We start from the raw sequence: 19933 nt of genomic DNA on the forward strand, positions 1-19933 counted from the left end.
ATATTAAACACCAAACCTGAGTAGAATCCCCCAAATAGTGCAATATTTAGTCAAAATAATTATGCAATATTAGCAAAATATCTCACTAAAATGTACCCGTGCTGTCCTTCAACTTCTCTTAGATTCAAGGCATATGATACAATAACCATTTCTTGACCCAGCAACAGCTTATCCTTGATATTAGGATATTCATCGATCGTTAATCAATAATTTAGTAAAGAAAATTTTTTAAATTGGGGTATTTTTTTTTCAAGACTAATATCCGATTACCATCCAAACTTTAGTTTGGTAAATTAAATATTCATAATTGAATTTTGACTAGAACTAGTAATTTAATAATATCCGAAATGCAAAATTTCTTTGTAGTAAAGCAAAAAAAATTAATTTTTTCTAGAAAATTATTACACCAAAACTAGATCCCATATGCTTTCCCTACCAAATTCAATAAATTTAGCTTAAAAAAGCATGATATACTAAAAAAAAGAAAGAAAAATAGCATTAGTACTATAAATCATCTGTCATTATTATTACTCACTAACTTCCATTATAAGTGAACTAATCAATAATCAGAGCAACAATATGTAAAATACTAAAGAGTTGAAGTACTACAATACTAGTCAATAGTAGTCTCTTGTTATTACGAATTAGTAGATATTGTATAAGGATTTAATACTGTATAATAATAATATGCAAATTATGTAACAGTAAAATACATATAATATTATATTATGAGAATTTCAATAATTAGGCCTATAATCTAGAATTTAAGAATTTAATTTTAATATCTATTTTCGAAATATATTACCAAATATTGTACATTGGATATTCCTTGGTTTTATCGATTTCTATTGGACTGAAATCTAAAATCCAATTTAAATTTGATCAGTTGATTTTTCTATTTTGTTCAAAATTTGAACACTCATAACTCTGATACTATTTGTCTCATGTAGTACTACCAAATTCGAAAACTTAAGTTAGGAGATATATTAGCTCAACATTTTCCTAAAGCAATGCAAAAACATAAAATTGAACGAATACCTACAAGGTTTAGAGGTTAAATAAAGAAAGTTTTAAAGAACTTAGAAGCTTGTATTGCAAATGAATCTAATTGTTACAAATGGAGGGGGCTTCGCCTGTTTGTAAGCATCCCAACAAGTATCTAGAGGATTTCAAAATATTTATACATTTGCTCTATACAATTGAACCTCTAGAAGGTTTTACACTATTCTAGTTCCTAATGCCTCTTATGTTCAAGGTCTAAGCCTCTATACAACCTTTAAAATTGGTCTAGAGGAATCCAAAAAATTCTTGAACCTCTATATACTCTTACTAAAACCTCTATGTGTTCTACCAAAACCTTTATAGCCTTTCTTTCCTAGTTCCCTAGAAACACCAAAAAGCCTATAGGACCTAATTTTTTCTAGCAAGCCTCAGAGGGTAGTACATGTTTAGTACTTCAATAGGGTAGGACTAAGGATGTAATCAAACTGAGCTACTCGAGAGCAGCTCGCGAGTAGCTCGGTGAAAAGCTTGACTTGCACTCGGTCGAGCTTGCTCTCGAGTAGCTCGGTGAAAAGCTTGACTCGCACTCGGTCAAAAGCTCGAGTAGCTCGTTAATATATCAAGCCGAGTTCGAGTATTAATTTGTCAAGCTCGATGGCTCGTTGAGCCTTAACGAGCACAAATTAATTAATTAAAATGATATATTTAGTTATTACAATTTTACTCTTTTAGGCTTGGAATTGTCTAAATTACCAAAATGTTGGCTATAACTTTAAAATATTTAAAGGTCATATAGTCATTTCACAAGGAAAAAAATAATTTAAAAGGTAAAAAACAAAATTGGCTTTTCCTAATTCCTTTTTCCTCCTCAATCGATCCCTAATTTCTTCCTAGACTACTACTGAGATACTCTCTCCTAACTCCTCCTTCTTGTCTGAACTTCTGGGAGTCCAGGTCTTCAACAAGATTGGAAGCTCGATTTTTGCTTGCTGCCACTCATCTGTACGATTGCATCTTACTACACAGTCTATACCAGTACAATTTTACCACACAGCATTGTTGTTGTTATATTTGCTGAGAGGGTTGCTTCATTTCTTTTGATCTACCATGGCCCATCAGCCATTGCTACATTTTCTCTCCATAGCTTTTTTCGTCAATTGGAAACAGGTATTGAGCTAATTATTTGCTATCATTTGCATCCCTTCAAACATTTTCTAAATTTCTTCAAACCGTAAGTTCTGAAATTGGGGCTTTTATTTCATTATTTGTAGAGGTTGGGGGTTTGAATCGTTTGATAGCTTAAGGGGAAGATGAAAAAAGAACATAGGCCAGATGACACTTCGAAAACTGGTTCGGCATCCATCGCAAGAACAGGACTAAGATGTAAGTCATATTCCTCTATTCCTCTGTAGTTGCATAGTAATTTATTTTGAATGTGGTGTTATTGACTGTCACGACTGAGCTTTAGCACATATTTATGCTACGGAGGCTACATCATTATGCAAATTAAACCAACAAATGATGGGTCATTCATTGACCTTGAAGGCAAGAATTGCATTTTTTATTTACTCCAAATAAAATTGCATCTGTTTTGAAGGTGGGGTAGAATCTTTTATAAAGAGTATCACAGATCAGGACGATAGGCCAAATGGAAAAGCTATTAGGATGGTGATTAATAATTTAATTTAAAGATCTGTCTCATTTCTGCCCCTCTTTATTTCATCTTTGACAAAAATTCCATAACCATTATGCACTTTTGACGAAGGTAAAGTGGGGTTCTTAGCCATACTTTTGTTTGTGGTCCTCCTGGTCTCTAAATTTTGTGGGCCAATTCAATTGTTGGATTTAGAACTTATAAAGTCAATCATCGACCTTGTAAATTTTCAATGGAGAAAATCCTATCAGTCGAATTTTGTGCATTCAATCTTGAGATTAATGAAGAAATGCGTGAAGATTGACTAACTGGGATTATAGCCTAAGATATCAATATAACATTGCTGGAATTTGATGATGTTAAACCTTTTCAGATCAATAAAGTTTCATACTTTTGAGTTTCATTTAATAGACAACTTTTAATATATGTACCTCAAGTGCATACTGTTATATAACTGCAATTTGAAAACAACGAAACTAATTGATACTAGGAATTTTATCATGAGTTGAAGTTAGCCACTTAATACTATTTGATAGCAGATATCTAAAGTCCAATAAATCATAATTACCCTTGAGTACCAATGTATTTCTCTCTTTACTAGTGAAAAGTTCTACAAGAGTTTTCTAAAAATTATTGTGTTCTTTCCTGCTACCACAACCACCTTTGTCTACAGTTATTGTTCTCATCATAGTGTAGGTAATAGTTGATCCTGAAGTACTTCTATCTGCTAAAATAACATCCGCTAACTAAGTTTTCTTTACTTATATATTCTGGTTTAGAGACATTGAAGTTTTTTGATGTTCTCTGCCATAATGGCACCGTTTAGCTTCTGATACTTATTTTTGCAATCTGAAATTCTCAATCATGGTTGAGAACATTATTCCCTTTTCTTTATCCTTTAGGCTCACTTGTAATAGAATCTCAAGATTATTTTGTGATCCCATCACTTTCACAATTCTTTTTCTATAATAGCCTTGTCTATCAATCCACCTAAGGTATCTTCATTGCCACGACCATATACGTCAACTGGTGATTCTACCACTCCATTATAATTAGATGACCTTGTTTTTGTGAGGAATGAAGAGACGAATCAGATGATAAATCAAGATGTTCAGGAATCAGATCAAGGTGCTCATGTGAAATCATCTACTCCAGTTCAAGAAGCTGTGGAAGTGACAAATAATCAACAAACAAAGCTGAAACTGCAAGGGGAGAAGAATTTCGAATTCCAAAAAGAAGCAAGACATCCAAGGCTTGGGATGACTACAAGGAATTCAATGAAAATGGAATTTACTGTGCAATTTGCCTTCATTGTAACAAGAAAATATCACGAGATAAAAGTAAACAAACATGTTTGTGAAGGCATTGGAACTCATGTTTGGCTAGAAAAACAAAGATGAGACAAGCTGCCTAACAAACAAAAATCAATTTCCAGTCATTTGATTCAACTTTTCCAAATGTTCTAGCCTTGCATTCGTGTAAATTTGACATGGAAAAAATGCGGGAGATAGCTACTCATTGGATTTTAATACATGAGCATCCGTTTCCCATATTAGAGGAAGAAGGGTTCAATATGATGATGAAACGTGGGATTCCCGAATAGACAAAAATCTCACGAGTGATAGGAAAAAATGATTGCACAGCAGTTTATGAGGTGGAGAAGAAGAAAATCACGAACCTTTTGAGACAAGTCAGCAAATTAAGCCTCACAACTGATTTGTGGAAGGCAAAAAATCAGAAAATAGAGTACATGATTATCACTGGCCACTGGATTGATGCAAGTTAGAAGTTGCAAAAGAGGGTACTTAATTTCATTCACATTCCACCACCACGAAGAGGGGTTGAAATTTCTATAGCAATTTTTGATTGTGTTAAGGAGTGGGGTGTTGACAACAAGATATATTCGATTTCAGTTATTATGTATCAAATAATGATGTAGCTGTGCGACTTTTGAAGAATGACTTAGTAAGATCGAGAAAGTTAGTATGTGGAGGAAAATTGTTTCATGTATGTTGTTGTACTCACATCTTGAACCTCATGGTTCAAGATGGCCTCTGTGAGATTGAAGACATCATAGAAAATATTAGAGATAGTGTGAAATTTGTGGGCAGGTCTGATGTTCAGACTCTCGTATTTGCTGAAATTGCACAGCAACTACAAATATCTGTAAAATCTCTAATCCATGATTATAGGACTAGGTGGAACTCAACATATGAGATGCTCAATTGTGCTATCAAGTTCAAGGAAGTTTTTCCACCCTACCAAGATAGAGAGCCACGCTATGATTGTTGTCCATCTGATGAGAAAGGGGAGAAAGTTGAAAAAGTCTATGGTATATTGGAGACTTTCTGGACTATCATTCATATAATCTCCGACAGTGAATATCCGACAAGCAATTTATTTCTTTGGGAGATTGTTAAGGTGAAGAGACTTCTAGATTCAAAAGTGAATGATGATGATGACTTCATACGAGCAATGATGCGAAGAATGAAAAATAAATTTGACAAATATTGAGGTTAATGCAACCTATTGATGGCAGTTGCTGCAATTTCGGATCCAAGGCAGAAAATGCGCGTTTTTGAGTTTGCCTTCCCAAAAATATATTCAGCTCTTGAGTGTCAAGAAAATATCACCAAAGTCCAAAAAGCTCTATTTGAAATGTATGAAAATATGTCTCAGCGGCTGCTAGTTCAAGTGGATCTGCAATTGAGTCCCAGCCTGGTGCATCTCAAGGGAATCAAACTCTTGATTGGGATGATGACTTTGATGAATATTGTGAAAAAGTAACCTCGTCAAACAATCGCAGCCGGCTCAAAATCATTTGATTGCTTAGAGTAGTGGAAAGTCAACAGTATCTCATACCCGATATTGTCTCAAATAACCTGTGATACCTTGGCCATTCCTATAACTATAGTAGCATCCGAGGCAACCTTTAGTGCTGGCACGAGAGTCATTAATCCCTATCGAGCTGCGCTGGCTCCGGAAACAGTTCAAGTCCTTATGTGTGGTGGCGATTGGTGTAGATGTTTTCATGGGATCAAGAAGAAATCAAAAGTGAGTTTTATATGCTTAAATTTCACTATTCATTACTATGATATTGATTTTCTATTTTTTTGATCTTTTAAGTTATGTCTATTCTTTTTTGGTATATGCAGCAGCCAAAGAGTACCAAAATAATTGAGCTGTCGCAAGTTTGATATCCAGCTTTGGGTGTAGTTAGGTGATTCAGGTCTATCATTTCTAAATTTCTACTTGTTTATTCATTCAATTTTGTTTTAATGTGTGCCTTTAGTTGAAAAAATATTTAAATGTCTTGGTGATAGGAGTTGATCATGGTTAGATGGCTGGATTGGATGGCTGCTTTACGGGTGCATTTCTTGCTGCTGCCTTTGTTTTTGCTCATTTGCTGCTTTATCTATGTAGTTGTTTTAGTGTTAGCTTGGTGCTAAGATATTGTCTTGTGTAGACTTGCAAGTTGTAGGTTGCTATAGTAGTAAATTACTCTTGTTTTAGGCAGTTTGTTGCCACTTCCGTTCTTGAAATTGTTTTGATGGTGGCTTGCTGCTAAGATATTGTCTTGTGTAAAATTTGCAAGTTGTAGGCAATTGTAGTAGTAAATTACTCTTGTTTTTTGCAATTATTTTGATGCTAGCTATTTGGCTGTTAAATGTTAATGTAATCATCAGTGATCATTGATCAAACATGCTCAATTTATAACTTCAACTTTCTAGTTTCTACAACTGTTTTCCTAATTTCTTTTTTGCATAATAGGATATGGACCTTTCTTGTGATGAATTGCAAATGTTCCAAGTTCCAACTTATTTCAATTACTAATAGCTTGTTCTAAATCAACAAATTGGGCTTGCATCAATCTACTTTGCATGAAGAGTTATATTCTGCAATTCTGGAAGTGGACAAGGACTTCTAGTTCAAGTCAAGTACTCGAGCTCGAGTCAGACTCACAACAAATCGAGTCGATCTCGAGTTTCGAACAATTTTTGAGTTTCGAGTGTGAACCCCATTTCTACGACTCACTCGAGCTCGAGCTCGAGTTCGAGCAATATATCTCTACTGTCGAATCGAGCTCGAGTATAGCAATACTCGCACTCGACTCGACTCGATTACATCCCTAGGTAGGACACATGTGGATCGTGTTACAAGGATATATTGGCACTTGGTCTTGAGTTAGATCTACATCCGACAACAACGTGACTCTTTAGTAGTTTTATGTTCTCTAATTAGTTTCTCTATTTTATTATTTCTATTTTCTTTTATGTTTATACTAACTATTTGCATATAAATAGGTCTTAGTTAGGGTTACTCTAATACATTCTTATTAGGCATTGACAAATTTTAACAATATTTATTGTTATTTTAGTTTAGATATCTTAAGTGCACTCAAGGTGTACCTTGATTTTTTTGAATTATTTTATCGAAAGTTGATCTAGTGTTGCTTTTTTATAATCATTTTCATATTTATCAATCCAAGAGCAGGTTTCTCTTGGTATGATAGCTACTTTTCCTGTGGGTAATTCTTACCCTATTGATAGATTTAAGGATTTTCTTATGAAAATTGAATTGCACGTCGAATCATAAGAACCAAATTGTGTGCAGCCAATGAATTTTTCGAGGTTCGTATGGAACATAGGTATAAAATTTTTAACGAGATTTTGTGATAGTTAGTCTCCAAAGACTATGAGAGATGTGTATGTGATAGATATGTAGTTAGAAGATTTATTCTTGATGAAACTATTGCTTGTGCTATCTTTCTATGCTCTCATAGTTATCAAATCTATGAGTATAGATCCCTGATTTTTTAAAACAAATAGCAAATCCAAGCAAATGCACTACCAATTTATGTTATAAAACTAAACCTTGTAGAAAAAAAGCATGAGCTGAAGAAGGAAGAATTCATCTATGAGACTAATGGTAATAAGGCCAAAATTGATCTGGATTCTTCAAACATTGTTGTCAGACTTAGACCGAACTGGTCGATTGGACCAATCGAATAGATAACCGGCCAAGCAATCAGTTCAAGTTTGACCAAATACTTGAGATATAATAAACTCAGTCTAACCCGGTCAAAATCGGGTTGGACTGGTGAACTCGTAGAACCATAGTTATTAAACCTGACTTGGAACTCAACTCAGAAGAGGGACCGAGTCATCGGGTTAGTGGTTCAACCGGAGATCAACTGGTTGAACTGTCGGGTCCTAAAAATAATCTAATTAAATATTTATATTACTAATAATTAAAATTATATAAAAAAGTAAAAATATAAATTATTTTTGTGAAATTTAGACAACAACTCTACTGAACTTCAATTGTTCAAACTTCAAAGTTGCATTACATCATCTTAAAACATTATAGCACATAATTACATATGCCAAAAGTTCCAAATGGTTTCATCCATTAACAAAAAAACCAGTGTTCCAAATGGTTTAATCCATTTTTCCCCTTGTTACAGGTTGAGATTCTGAATTTGAAGTATTTTGTGTTGCACTTGTAGGCGTTTCTCCAACAGAATCCATCTAAAAAATGCAAATACAAGCAAGTATTCAATGGATAAAAAAGATGCACCAAATGTAGCAAGAAAATTTGGCCCAAGAATTGCATAAGGTAATCATTTAATAAGCTCAACTTTTTCTAAAAAGTAATCATACCAGCAAAAATTAGCATAAGGTAATCATCTAAAAAACATTCATCCACTATTACCAGCAAAAACTACTTGCAAAATTGTCTTCATCTATTTTGCAACACTTGTAAGAGGGAGGTATTAAAACCATTTTTTTGGTTAAATATACCTCTCATATATATAGCTTTCCTTCGGTTTTCTTGTGAAGCATTTCTCATTTTGTTTACATGAATTAAGGCAGCCTAGAACGGGAAACTACAACCATCATTCCAAAATTTACCTAAATTGAAATTTTGGTATAAAGGAATGAAAGATAAAAAAAAAAAATTTAAAGCCTATAAAATTTGATGAATCTAGCATTCAGGTATCATCTTTTAGATTAGTACCCAATACAAAAATTGCAAATCTTGATTTGAGTAAATGAAAGATGGTTATAGCTTGACTAATTCTCAGAATTTAGCTTTCTTATACTAGAAATGCTCGTGTTTCTAAAGAAACCTTATCCACAAGCATGTTTCAACTATTGTTACTAAAAATGTTCCTGACAGACATTTTCACAAACACCTAATTGGTTCAAAAGAATAATCCAGTTGAGTAGAAACATCTAAAGTTATGAACTCAGGAATAATTCAACAACCAACAAAAAAAAAGAATCACATAAATATAAGCTGAAATTAAATAGAGAAAATTATAACTTATGCATAAAAGATGTGAGAACAAAAGCTGCAAAATTAATTCTTGCCAAAGTTGATAAGACTTAAGAGAATGAGAAAGGCAAAAGATTAAGAAAGAATTTTGAAGTCTATGTTTGCAAACTTGAAAATGGTGAAAAAATTAAGCATTAGATGGAGAAGAGAAGTTAGAGCAATTTTATTTGAGTCTCTGCGGCTCTGCGTTCACAAGAGAGGAATTTGCGTCTTGTGTCTGCGGCTCTATCCTAATTTTGCTTGAGATCAATGGTCAAGACAAGATAAATTGCTTAAATTTAAAGAGTCAATTTGACTCATTTGACTTATTTTTTCCTAACTCACCGAGTTTTATTCCTCTGGGTCTTCAGTTTTGCTATTCAACCGTGGGTTTTAACGGTTCCTAGCGGGTTACTTCATTGTCTGGTCAGATTACAAATCCGGCCCGGTCTAATGGCCAAGTCACCGGTTCGATTGCCGGGTCGGGTCGGATTTATAACTATGGGTAGAACCATTTAAACTCTGAGGCCCTGTTTGGCATTTGAGTTTTTTGCCAAATTTGTCTACTACAAGTTTTTAAAAAGTTTTAATTACAGTAATCTCAAAAAATTTTTTAAAGTTTTTAAACTATACACCTCAATATATTCAAAAAGTCACACACTTCAAAAATTTTTAAAAAAACTTCTACAATAAACTACAGTAAAATTTTAGACAAACACCCAAAAAACTCACTTGCCATACGGGGCCTCAGTTTATTTCCCATCCCTTTTTTATAAATTGACTAGTTGACCTAGAAAAATCAGTTCCTAATCCTATTTCATTCCCGTTTTGCTCACTGCCGAACAAAACAACTTCTCCTCTTTCGTTGCTATTTCATAACCCCAAGTCTTCTACCACTGCTGCTCTCTAACATTCAATTGCTTGCTGCCACTTCTCAACAGGGCTACCGCTACTCCTCTGGTGCATTTTCAAACTTCAAGCTCCTTCATACTCCAGTAGCTACTAGTTCCATCAGGTTTCAAGATTAAGTCTTCAAGCTCAAACCTCAAGGCTCAAGCAAATTTTTCCAATTGGTAATTCATATCCTAATCTTGGAAGCACCTTACTGTTCTCCTTTTTTATTGGACATATAAAAGAAAAAGCTCACTATATATTATGCTTGTAACCATTCCTAACTTTCAATGGCCGAATAGTTTTATATTGAAGATTGTTTAAAATTTTCCCACCCACTCCCTCTACTAGTAGTTGTGGACCGATTGAATGGTAAGTGTATGGGTGGGCATGGTTATAGCTTTGAATGTAAATTTCTCCACTTCTGGTCTGGTTGGTTGTGTGTGACTACTAGTAGTTGTGGACCGATTGAATGGTAAGTGTATGGGTGGGCATGGTTATAGCTTTGAATGTAAATTTCTCCACTTCTGGTCTGGTTGGTTGTGTGTGACTGTGTGTGACCGGTGATTGGAACCATAGTAGTAGTAGATGGCTTTCACCTCATTATAAAAGTAGTGAAATTACAGTAGTACACTACCTGAGGAACTGGTACTTTGTGTGTTAAAATAAGAACAATCTTAAGAAAATAAGAGCAAATGATACTGGTTAGTAAAATCACTACTGATGTGAATATAGTTGAAGCATTGGTTGGTAAAATCACCAATAGTTGGAGCATTTGTTGCAGTTGTTTATTTTGGACTGAAAGATTTTTGTTTGATAGAAAAATAAATAGTCAATAGTCAATAAGAAATTTAGAATTTTAGTTACGGTTTTTGATATACTTAGCTGCTGTAGAATCTTTTCATGTTCATCTTTTAAGTTTCTCAAAGTTTTTTGAAAGATTGTGTCCCATAATGTTGAAGTTATTTGATGCGTTTGATGGGCTTACCTTCTATTAATTGTGATGCTTGGTGTGGAATTTCCATGGCTTCTGAATTGGATGCACGTTTGTACCTATAGTGAATTTGCAAATTGGATGTTTTTTTTAACAAAATCAAGCATTGATGTTGATTGGCTATAGAAGCAGTGTAGTAAGCTCAGGTCTTGGAGCACTATATTAGACTTTATATTTGGATGCTCTCGAGTACTTTATCCTTGTTGCCATTTGGTATATCCTTTAGGAGCACTATGTTAAACTTTATATTTGTTGCCGTTTGGTATATTTGGAGCACTATTGTTAGACTTGATAAATTATGAAATTAGAGATAATGATGATGAAAATGACGATAAAGCATGGTTTAGATAGTTCTAAAATATGTCATTTCAAAGTATTATGAATGAACTTGTTACTTTATTTGGATTGATATTTATCAAGGATTGAATATGTACGAAATTTTTATTTTGGAAATTTTGTGAGTTTGGATGAATTTGGTGAATTGGATATGGATTTGGATCATTGGATTCTTTGTAATATTTTGTAAATTTCATTTTGCAGAAAAAAAATTGTATGTATATGACGTATTTATGACGTCATCCGGTTCGACTTCCAATTGAACCCGATCGACCTCATTGATCCCTGACCCCTGAATTCGGCTGAATAGATGCTCGGTTTGAGTCTAAAAGCATAATTTTCAAATATAGAATTAGATTATCCGACGGTGCAATTTGATTATATGAATGGAGTATTGCTAGTGTACCTACTCATAAACCAATATTGTGCAAGAATGTCTTTAGGCTAGATATTTTCTAAGTAGTTTTCCTATTATATTGTGTCTTTTTTCTTATACATTTTTACTAAAATGTATGCCTTAAATAAGCCTTTATTTGAATTTTTCTAATGCATTCTTAACAAACTTTGACATATTTTAACAACATTAAAGTTTAGAAAATGAATTTTTCTTCATGAATTTATCTATGCTATTACTTTCAGTGATGATGATTGGTGGGAAAATCGATTTCTTTGTCAATAGGAATTTGAAATCAATAATGTCAAAGAAAAAGATAATTTTCTCCCTGAAATATATATATATATATATGTCTTTTGAAATGAGTCAAAGCAATAACCAGATAAAGGCTCTTGCAACTATATTTGACTTAACACATCCAATTATATAAGGTTCTATTTGGATGACTTGTTTTAGAAAAACAGTTTGTTTAAAATACTATCTACTATCTACAATCATACTCTAAATGCCCATAAATGTTATAATAACAAAAAAAAGTACATTAAATAAGATACTAATGGCAGAGGTACTGGTAGTTAGTGGCGGAGATTGTCGATGGTGGGTGGTAGGTGATGAGGGATTGGGAAGGTGAGATTTTGAAAAAAGTAAAGATATTTTGAGTGTTTCAGACAAACACTAGCATGTTTTCTATAAACTACTATTGCAAACTACTGTAAAGTTTTAGACAAATATTTAGAAAATACACCATCCAAATCGACCCTAAATCTTTTACAAGATAACCTAAAAAACTTTCTTACTCTCTACCTTTTATTACTTTACACTACTTTCTTTATGTAGAAAAATGTTATAATACCAAAAAAAAGTACATTAAATAAGATACTAATAGCAGAGGTACTGGTAGTCAGTGGCAGAGATTGTGATGGTGGGTGGTAGGTGATGAGGGATTGGGAAGGTGAGATTTTGAAAAAAGTAAAGATATTTTGTGTGTTTTAGACAAACACTAGCATCTTTTCTATAAACAACTATTGCAAAATACACCATCCAAATCGACCCAAAATCTTTTACAAGATAACCTAAAAAACTTTCTTACTCTCAACCTTTTATTACTTTACACTACTTTCTTTATGTAGAAAAAGGTTGTTTAATATTTCTCAAAGTCTTTTTGGATTTTCTCAATTTTAACTATATTAAAATGGATGAAGGATAAATTAGTTTAAAAAGAAGGCTAAAATACATGGAGCCCCTATGGTATTGTCAAAAAGCATAGAGCCCCATATGTTTAAAAACTCTTCACATAACCACTTAATAGTTTTAACTAGAATGGAATTTGATCTTTAGTTGGCTGTATGAACTATAAGTGGCATAAAACTTTATGAGATTAAGGAAAAACATAGTCAATTAAGGGATTTAATGCCACTTTTAGAAGGAAAAAAATCTTTGTTGAAGAAACTGTAAATTAAGGGGTCAAACAACAATTTTGAAAGGAGGGGTATCTTCCCTATCCAAAGTAAGAAGAAAAATCTAGGAAAAAAAAAAACCCTCTCTTCCTTCTCACCGCTACCACCCCCACTAGCCATTATCCTTATTCCTCTCCTTTCCTTCCATTCTCCTCCACCGCCATTGCCTAGCCATCCCCTCCTCCTCTTTTTCCTTTCCCAAACTAACTGCTCTCTCTTCCTCTTTTTCCCCTCCTTCTCCCTTTTCTTCTCCCATCTTCCCTCTTTGACCCCTCTCCCGCTTCTCTCTTTTTGGTCTCCTCCCCCTTTCTTCTTGCCAACATGGCATTAGAGACCACTATCCTTATTCCTTTCCTTCCCTTCCATCCTCCTCTACCACCACTAGCTAGCCACCTCCTGCTCTTATTCCCATTCCCTAAACTACCCTCCCCTCTTCCTCCTTTTTCTCTCACTCTCCCTCCTTCTCTCCCCTCTTCCCTCTCTACCCTCTCTCTTACTCCTCCCTTTTCGGCCTCCTTCTCTCTCCTTCTCGTCAGTGACCAAATTTGATCTCGCGGTGGTGAAGACCATATAGTTTAGATGAACTCTTATTTTGATAAATAGCAAACAATGATGTGAAATACTAATGGTTCAATTAAGTAATTTATTAGATGAAGTAAACTCAAACTTGGAACTCATGAAGTACAATATTCTAAATGGTCCAAAGAAAATGTTGTCAAAGTGTAAACATGATTGGAAAAGAAGTTAGCATACAATCAAGTTGAACTAAAGCTTTGGATGCATGTTTAGCCATCCCAAAATCATAGTAAAGCAATACCCAAAAATGTGGTACCAAATGAGTAAGAAATAATATTTGTATCAAGCAAGATGAAGAAAGCTTTTATTCAAGTGTTTTATCCAAGAAGGCAACTTAAAAGGAGATAAACAAAGCCCAATTATCAATGAATCTAATGAAGTAAATTCAAGCATAAATATCATGAAAATTATCAATTAGATGAAATGAAAGGACATTTGAAAGATTCGTGACGATTTGAAGTTGATTCCAAGGAAGATAAAGTCCAAAAAATTGGATTGGCAAAGTGAAATGTAATCAAGAAACAATGAAAAATAGGATGGGTAGAAAAGACGCATTTTAGTAGAGGTGGCAATTTTCAACACAATCTGAAAACACGATACGAACCTAACATGAAATTAATGAGTTTGAATTGAACTTTCATGGGTTTGGATCGAAGTTGGCTCAGACCTAAAAAAATATCAGGTTGAATCCAGGTCAACCATGGGTTGACTCGGTTAACTCATTTATGAATTAAAAATAATTAATAAATATAAAAAAATTTATTAACTATTTTCTATTTTTCTTAAATAAATCCTAATTTCTAAAATATCTAACCTTATCCAATCATTTTCACTTTTCACTTCACTTCTCACTTTCACAACCCTAATTTTTTCTCTTTCTCTTCAGTCTTTGTGTTGCACTTCCAACTTCACTACTCACTATTCACTAGCACTAGCAAAGCTGGCCAGCAAGGAAAAAATCGACTGGTAGCTATTCTTCTCAATGGTTAATGGCATGCTGGTGGCACTTCTTCTCCAAGCTTAGCTTCTACCCTTGAAATCGGACTGACTAGTGAGCCGAAAGACACTTCCAACCCTCTCTTCACTCTAGACGAATTTAGAGAATCAGATTCATAAATATTATTGAACAAACTGAGAAGGTATTCAATTATTTATGTGTTTTTCATCTTTTTTTTTTCAGTGATTATGAGTTGCATAGATGAACTGATGAAGTCATAGCAAACATCATTATACTCTAATTGCTTAAGCTAAACATTCTTGATTTCCTTCACCTACATGCATTTTGTGAAAATCATATAAAATTGGACAGGAAAATGGAAATTTGTTTTGCTAGAGATTTTGAAGAGGCTTTTTGGAATAATAAATAACAAAAGACTCCAGATTTTTGTTCCATGGTTCATGATTGTTTACAGACATACTCACGTACTATGTGATTCAATATTTGCCTTCTTAATTTGTTGGGCTGTACATGGCCTTGTGTGAATAAGATTTGTAAAGATGGATTCTGATTTGCTACTGTAATAAGAGAAATTTTAACTTGAATTGACAATGACATGTATATCTATTTGTTGGTTACCAGGTGGGTGAAAGTAATACAAATCCAAATCCAGTTGAGATGGATGATGATAGTGGTAGTGACAACAACATTGAAGAGACAATGGAAATGAGCCAGTCTCAACGTCCTAACCCTGCTCTTAAAGGGAAAAAAAAGGAAGCTAACTTCTGAAGTTTGGGCTTACTTTATAATCCTGACTCCAAAACCAAATGAGGAATTGAAGTGCGAATGCAAAAAATATAAGCGTATCTACTTTGTAGAGAGTAAAAATGGGATAGGTAACCTCCTTTGACATATAAAAAAAGTCAACAAATGACAACTAAAGACATTGGTCAATATTTACTTACTGCTGATCGAGGAGCTTTGTCCACAAGAAATTCTCAGTTTAGTCAAGAGAAATTTAGAGATTTAATAATGCATGCAATCATCAGACATAAGTTGACATTTTCATTTGTCGAATATGAGGGAGTTAGAAATGTTTGCTCATATTTGGAACCACAAGTTAAACATGTCACTTGAAACACCGCTAAGGCATATATAAAAAAATTTCATGCTAAAGAAGTTGATAGGTTTCGAGCTATACTACAATTATGTTCGAGTCGAATTTCTTTGACTTTTGATGCATGGAGCTCCATGGTTACTGTACTTGAGTTTGATCGTACATTTTGTTGATAATAATTGGATGCTGCAAAAAAAATTTCTAAATTTTTCTTATATGCCTCCTCCTCATAATGGAGTTGCTCTAGCAAAAAAAATTTATAGTTTGGCTAGTGATTATGGCATTGAAAAGAAATTGTTCACCATCACTTTGGATAATGCTTCTACAAATGTTTCTTGTGTCCAAATACTTTAGAATCAGCTTAGGTCGAAAGGTGCTTTGGTGCATGATGGCATTTTATTTCATGTGAGGTGTTGTGCTCATATTCTAAATCTGATTGTGCAAGATGGTTTGAAAGAAATTGATGTCTCAGTGGATAGAATAAGGGAATATGTGAAATATGTGAAGGGTTTCCAAGTGAGAAAAGTAATGTTTACTCAATGCATAGCACAAACATCCCTTGATTGTAAAAAGGCCTAGTTCAAGATGTCCCAACTAGGTGGAATTCCACTTATAAGATGCTTTCAAGTGCTCTTTATTACCTTCTTGCCTTTTGTCACTTACAATTACGTGATTCCAATTTTTAATGCTGTCCATCTTTAGAGGAGTGGGAAAGAGTTGAAAAGATTTGCAGTTTTTTAGACATTTTTTATGATGTATCCACGGCCTTCTCAGGATCTAAGTACCTGACTGCTAACTTGTACTTTCCTCAAGTTTTTGTGATTCAATTAAAGTTGTTTGAGGAGTGTAGCAGTTCTAATGGCTTTATGAAAAAAATTGCTGAACAGATGTTTGTGAAACTTGACAAATATTGGTCTGAGTTCAATATTTTGTTAGCCATTGCTATGGTATTTGATCCTAGATACAAATTTCAGCTTCTTGAGTTTAGTTATATGGTCTAGGGTTTGCAGAACTAACAAAGGTCAGGGATGCACCTTTTAGTCTCTTCAATGAATATGTTAGAGTTAGTAAGACATCTCAGCCATCATCATCCTATTCTCGAGGTAGCAATGACATGAATGAGACCTCTTTTGATGCAGCAGAAGTACAAGGAAAACAATCAGTGAATGTTTTCAAGGTGTGATGATAATATTTTTTAGTTTTATTGACTTATTAATTTATATACTCCCTTGTGATTTTCAAAATGTTCTACCCTCATTTTCATGTCTAATATCTCTCTCTCTTTCAATTTCATGTTCAATAGGAATTGGATGAATTTGATAATTTTGAGTTTATGAGTGATGCACAAAAAACTCAATTGGAAACGTATCTAGAAGAGCCAAGAAGTAAAAAAAAAAAAAAATCTGAGATTCATGTTCTTGACTATTGGAAGGCTCAACTATATCAATTTCCAGATCTAGCAAAATTGGCTAGAGATACCTTATGTATCAAATGTTACATCAGAATCTGCTTTTAGCCTTGGTGGTAGGATTCTAGACCAATTCCGTAGTTCATTGTCACCACCAATAGTTGAAACTTTAGTACATACTAAAAACTGGTTGTTTGGCGAGAAAGGTAAAAGCATTCAATTGATGTTTTATAATATCTACTTTGTTTCTTTAGTATTTATAATCATTTTATTTTTCTTATCTTGTTAATGTGGAGATGACAGATTTGAGGCTGGAGGATATAACTCAAGATATCATGTATTTGAACATATCAAAAGATGATGTCCAATTTGTTGAAGATCCAAACTCTAATGTGGTCAAGCTCTAAGTCATTGACTTTGGTGAGTTAAAAGTTATACCATAATATATTTTATTGTACCTATATGTATTACCATTAATACTTTGATGTCTACATTGCAGGGTACTTAAAAATTGCCTGCATCCCTTGATTTAGTGAAGTTTGGAAGTTAGAACAGGAGTATCAGTTGACTATTTCAGCTTGGAACCTGGACCAATGATTATGTTTCAGTTTTATGTCTATTTTGTTGCTATTTAGTGTTTATGACTTGTAGCCATCGGGATTTGATGATGAATTAATGATATTGGGACTTATTATTATTTAATGTCTTTTTAGTTTTCATGGCTTGTAGCCATTTGGATTTGATGATGATATTGGGAGTTCAGACTTGTGATTACTGATTATCAGCTTATGTTATGTCTTTTTATGTCCTAGTTATTTGGATTTGGATTATGTTTGGTGATTGCCTTTTGCGTATGATTGCTCATTTGCTTGAATGGATTTCTAAATTCCGATGGGCAATTGACATTGCTGATTATTGGAGGTTATTAGTCAGATTAGTAGTATCCGTTCTTACAATCCGCCCTACTTTACAGTAAACCGCAAAAGGATTGGAAGGAGGGAAAATTTTCAACAAAAATCCGTGGATGCATGTACAGGGAATAGACCGGATTATAAGGCTGTATTGTATCAAACAACTGTGTCTCAAAATCCGGTCAATATATTTGGTCTAATGACCATAATTTGGCTATGGATTGTGGTTGGGCTACTGCTTCAATAAGGAAACCACGAACGTATTCGATATTCTCACTTTCTTCCTTGAAAATATGATAGGCAGTCATGAAACATAAGCGTCCTCAATTATATATACTTAAATTGAAACTTAGAATATAGGTAATATCTATTGCACGAAGTCAATTTTTAAGAATTCGAATAATTGATTAACTCTTACCATTATTTACTAATTCAAAATACAACAAAATATAAAATATTAAGGATTAAGGACAAATGATTTTTTGTTAGAAAAACATGAAGTTGCAAATTAGTAGTCTCCTTTAATGGATAAACCAACAGAAGTTTCGAATCCAACTTATCATTAATTTGGTAGGTTGAAACAGGTCAAGTTCGGGTAACCCACGAACATTGTGATTCGTGTTAAAGTCAAGAGACCTAACCTGATAAAATAAACGGGTCATGTTCGGGTTGGCGAGTTGTCTGGAATACTCGTGTCTCAACCCGATCCGCCAACCTGTGACCCGACTTGATTTCCACCCTTACATTTTAGTATTTTACCTATAACATGAGCTACAGATGGTCAATTGAGATGGTTCTTGAAACGTTATAAAGTTAAGAGGAAGGGCTACAATTATTATACATATATCAAAGTTTAGTTCTCATGTTTGCCTACCTACAAATCTAAATTACGGAAGTACTTTTTGTGGCTACAATTTGAACTAGTCATTTGACCAGTCATGGGTAATTTGGTCATAACGCATTCTCCAGATTACCAAACAACTTGATTCTTGATTCATGGGAAAATTAACATATTTGACTATAGCTTTTGTGTTTTGCATAAAAGTTGATTCAATGTTCTCAATTGGGATATTCAAGTTGCAACTTGGCAAACCTGATTGTAGTAAGTACAATAGCAGTAGACTTGTATTAGCGTTAGGATGTCCGAACCAAAGGAAGCTACATCCGAGTCACCGTCCAAACCCCCTAATGGCTAGTTTGTAACAACTATTTTTTTGATACTTGTCATATGCTTATACTATAATTTGTTTGAAATAATTTTTGATTTGGGTGATATTAGTTTTGAATTTGAAAAAATTGTGAACAACCTAATTCATCCCCCCGCCCCAAATCAAGTTGTTTTTGGACATAACAGGTGGTATTGGAGAGAAAGAATGTGGAGGAAGAAAAGGGGGAAAAGGGGTGGCAGTGGAGTAGTAGAATTGTTGGAGATGGAAGGGAGTGGTGATTGGCATTGGTGAAGAAAAAAAGGCATTAGTGGAAGAAATAAAATTGAAAAAATAAAAAGGAAATAAAATGGTTTTTTGAATAAACAAAATGAAGAAATGATTTTTTAATAAAAAAGAGAAAACAAGAAAAAAAATATAATGCATAAAATAAAATATAATCTTGTTGATAACGGTGGATATGATCTTTTCGTGTTAATTTGAACTATGAGATGGTTATGTAGCAGTTTTTTAAATAATAAGGGAGTTTTGTGTATATCATTAGGTTTCATGTATTTTATCCAAAAAGGATTAATTCAAAACACACACATACATATACATACACACATGCATGCATATATGTGTGTGTGTGTGTTTGAATTTCATATTGGTGCAAATTTGTAACTTTGGGAGTGCTAAACTGACATGTTAACATTTTGAGCCTAGATAGATCACTTAAATTCCACAGTGATAAGCTCAAGATTCCAAGACATGGAAAAGGCACGTTTGA

At 33.7% G+C, this 19933-nt stretch overlaps 1 protein-coding gene and 1 long non-coding RNA gene across 5 annotated transcripts; both read left to right on the top strand.

Annotated features, from left to right (window-relative positions):
- Window positions 1–4693: 4693 nt before the first annotated feature.
- On the top strand, window positions 4694–5170 carry LOC140015955 (zinc finger BED domain-containing protein RICESLEEPER 2-like). Its single transcript, XM_072068790.1, has one exon. It carries the CDS (start codon window positions 4694–4696, stop codon window positions 5168–5170), a length of 477 nt encoding a protein of 158 aa, XP_071924891.1.
- A 4522-nt stretch (window positions 5171–9692) lies between these two features.
- On the top strand, window positions 9693–17784 carry LOC113715025 (uncharacterized). 4 transcript variants are annotated; one of them, XR_003453831.2, is made up of 6 exons: window positions 9693–10050; window positions 11403–11515; window positions 14512–14764; window positions 15205–16856; window positions 17391–17507; window positions 17587–17784. It is a non-coding gene; the product is annotated as an uncharacterized lncRNA (long non-coding RNA). The 4 variants fall into 4 exon arrangements; XR_003453830.2 differs by lacking the exon at window positions 11403–11515 and having other exon boundaries at window positions 9700–10050; XR_011822491.1 differs by lacking the exon at window positions 14512–14764 and having other exon boundaries at window positions 9705–10050.
- The last annotated feature ends 2149 nt before the right edge of the window (window positions 17785–19933 follow it).

This window comes from Coffea arabica, chromosome 10c (genome assembly GCF_036785885.1).
Source record: "Coffea arabica cultivar ET-39 chromosome 10c, Coffea Arabica ET-39 HiFi, whole genome shotgun sequence".
Lineage (NCBI taxonomy): Eukaryota > Viridiplantae > Streptophyta > Magnoliopsida > Gentianales > Rubiaceae > Coffea > Coffea arabica.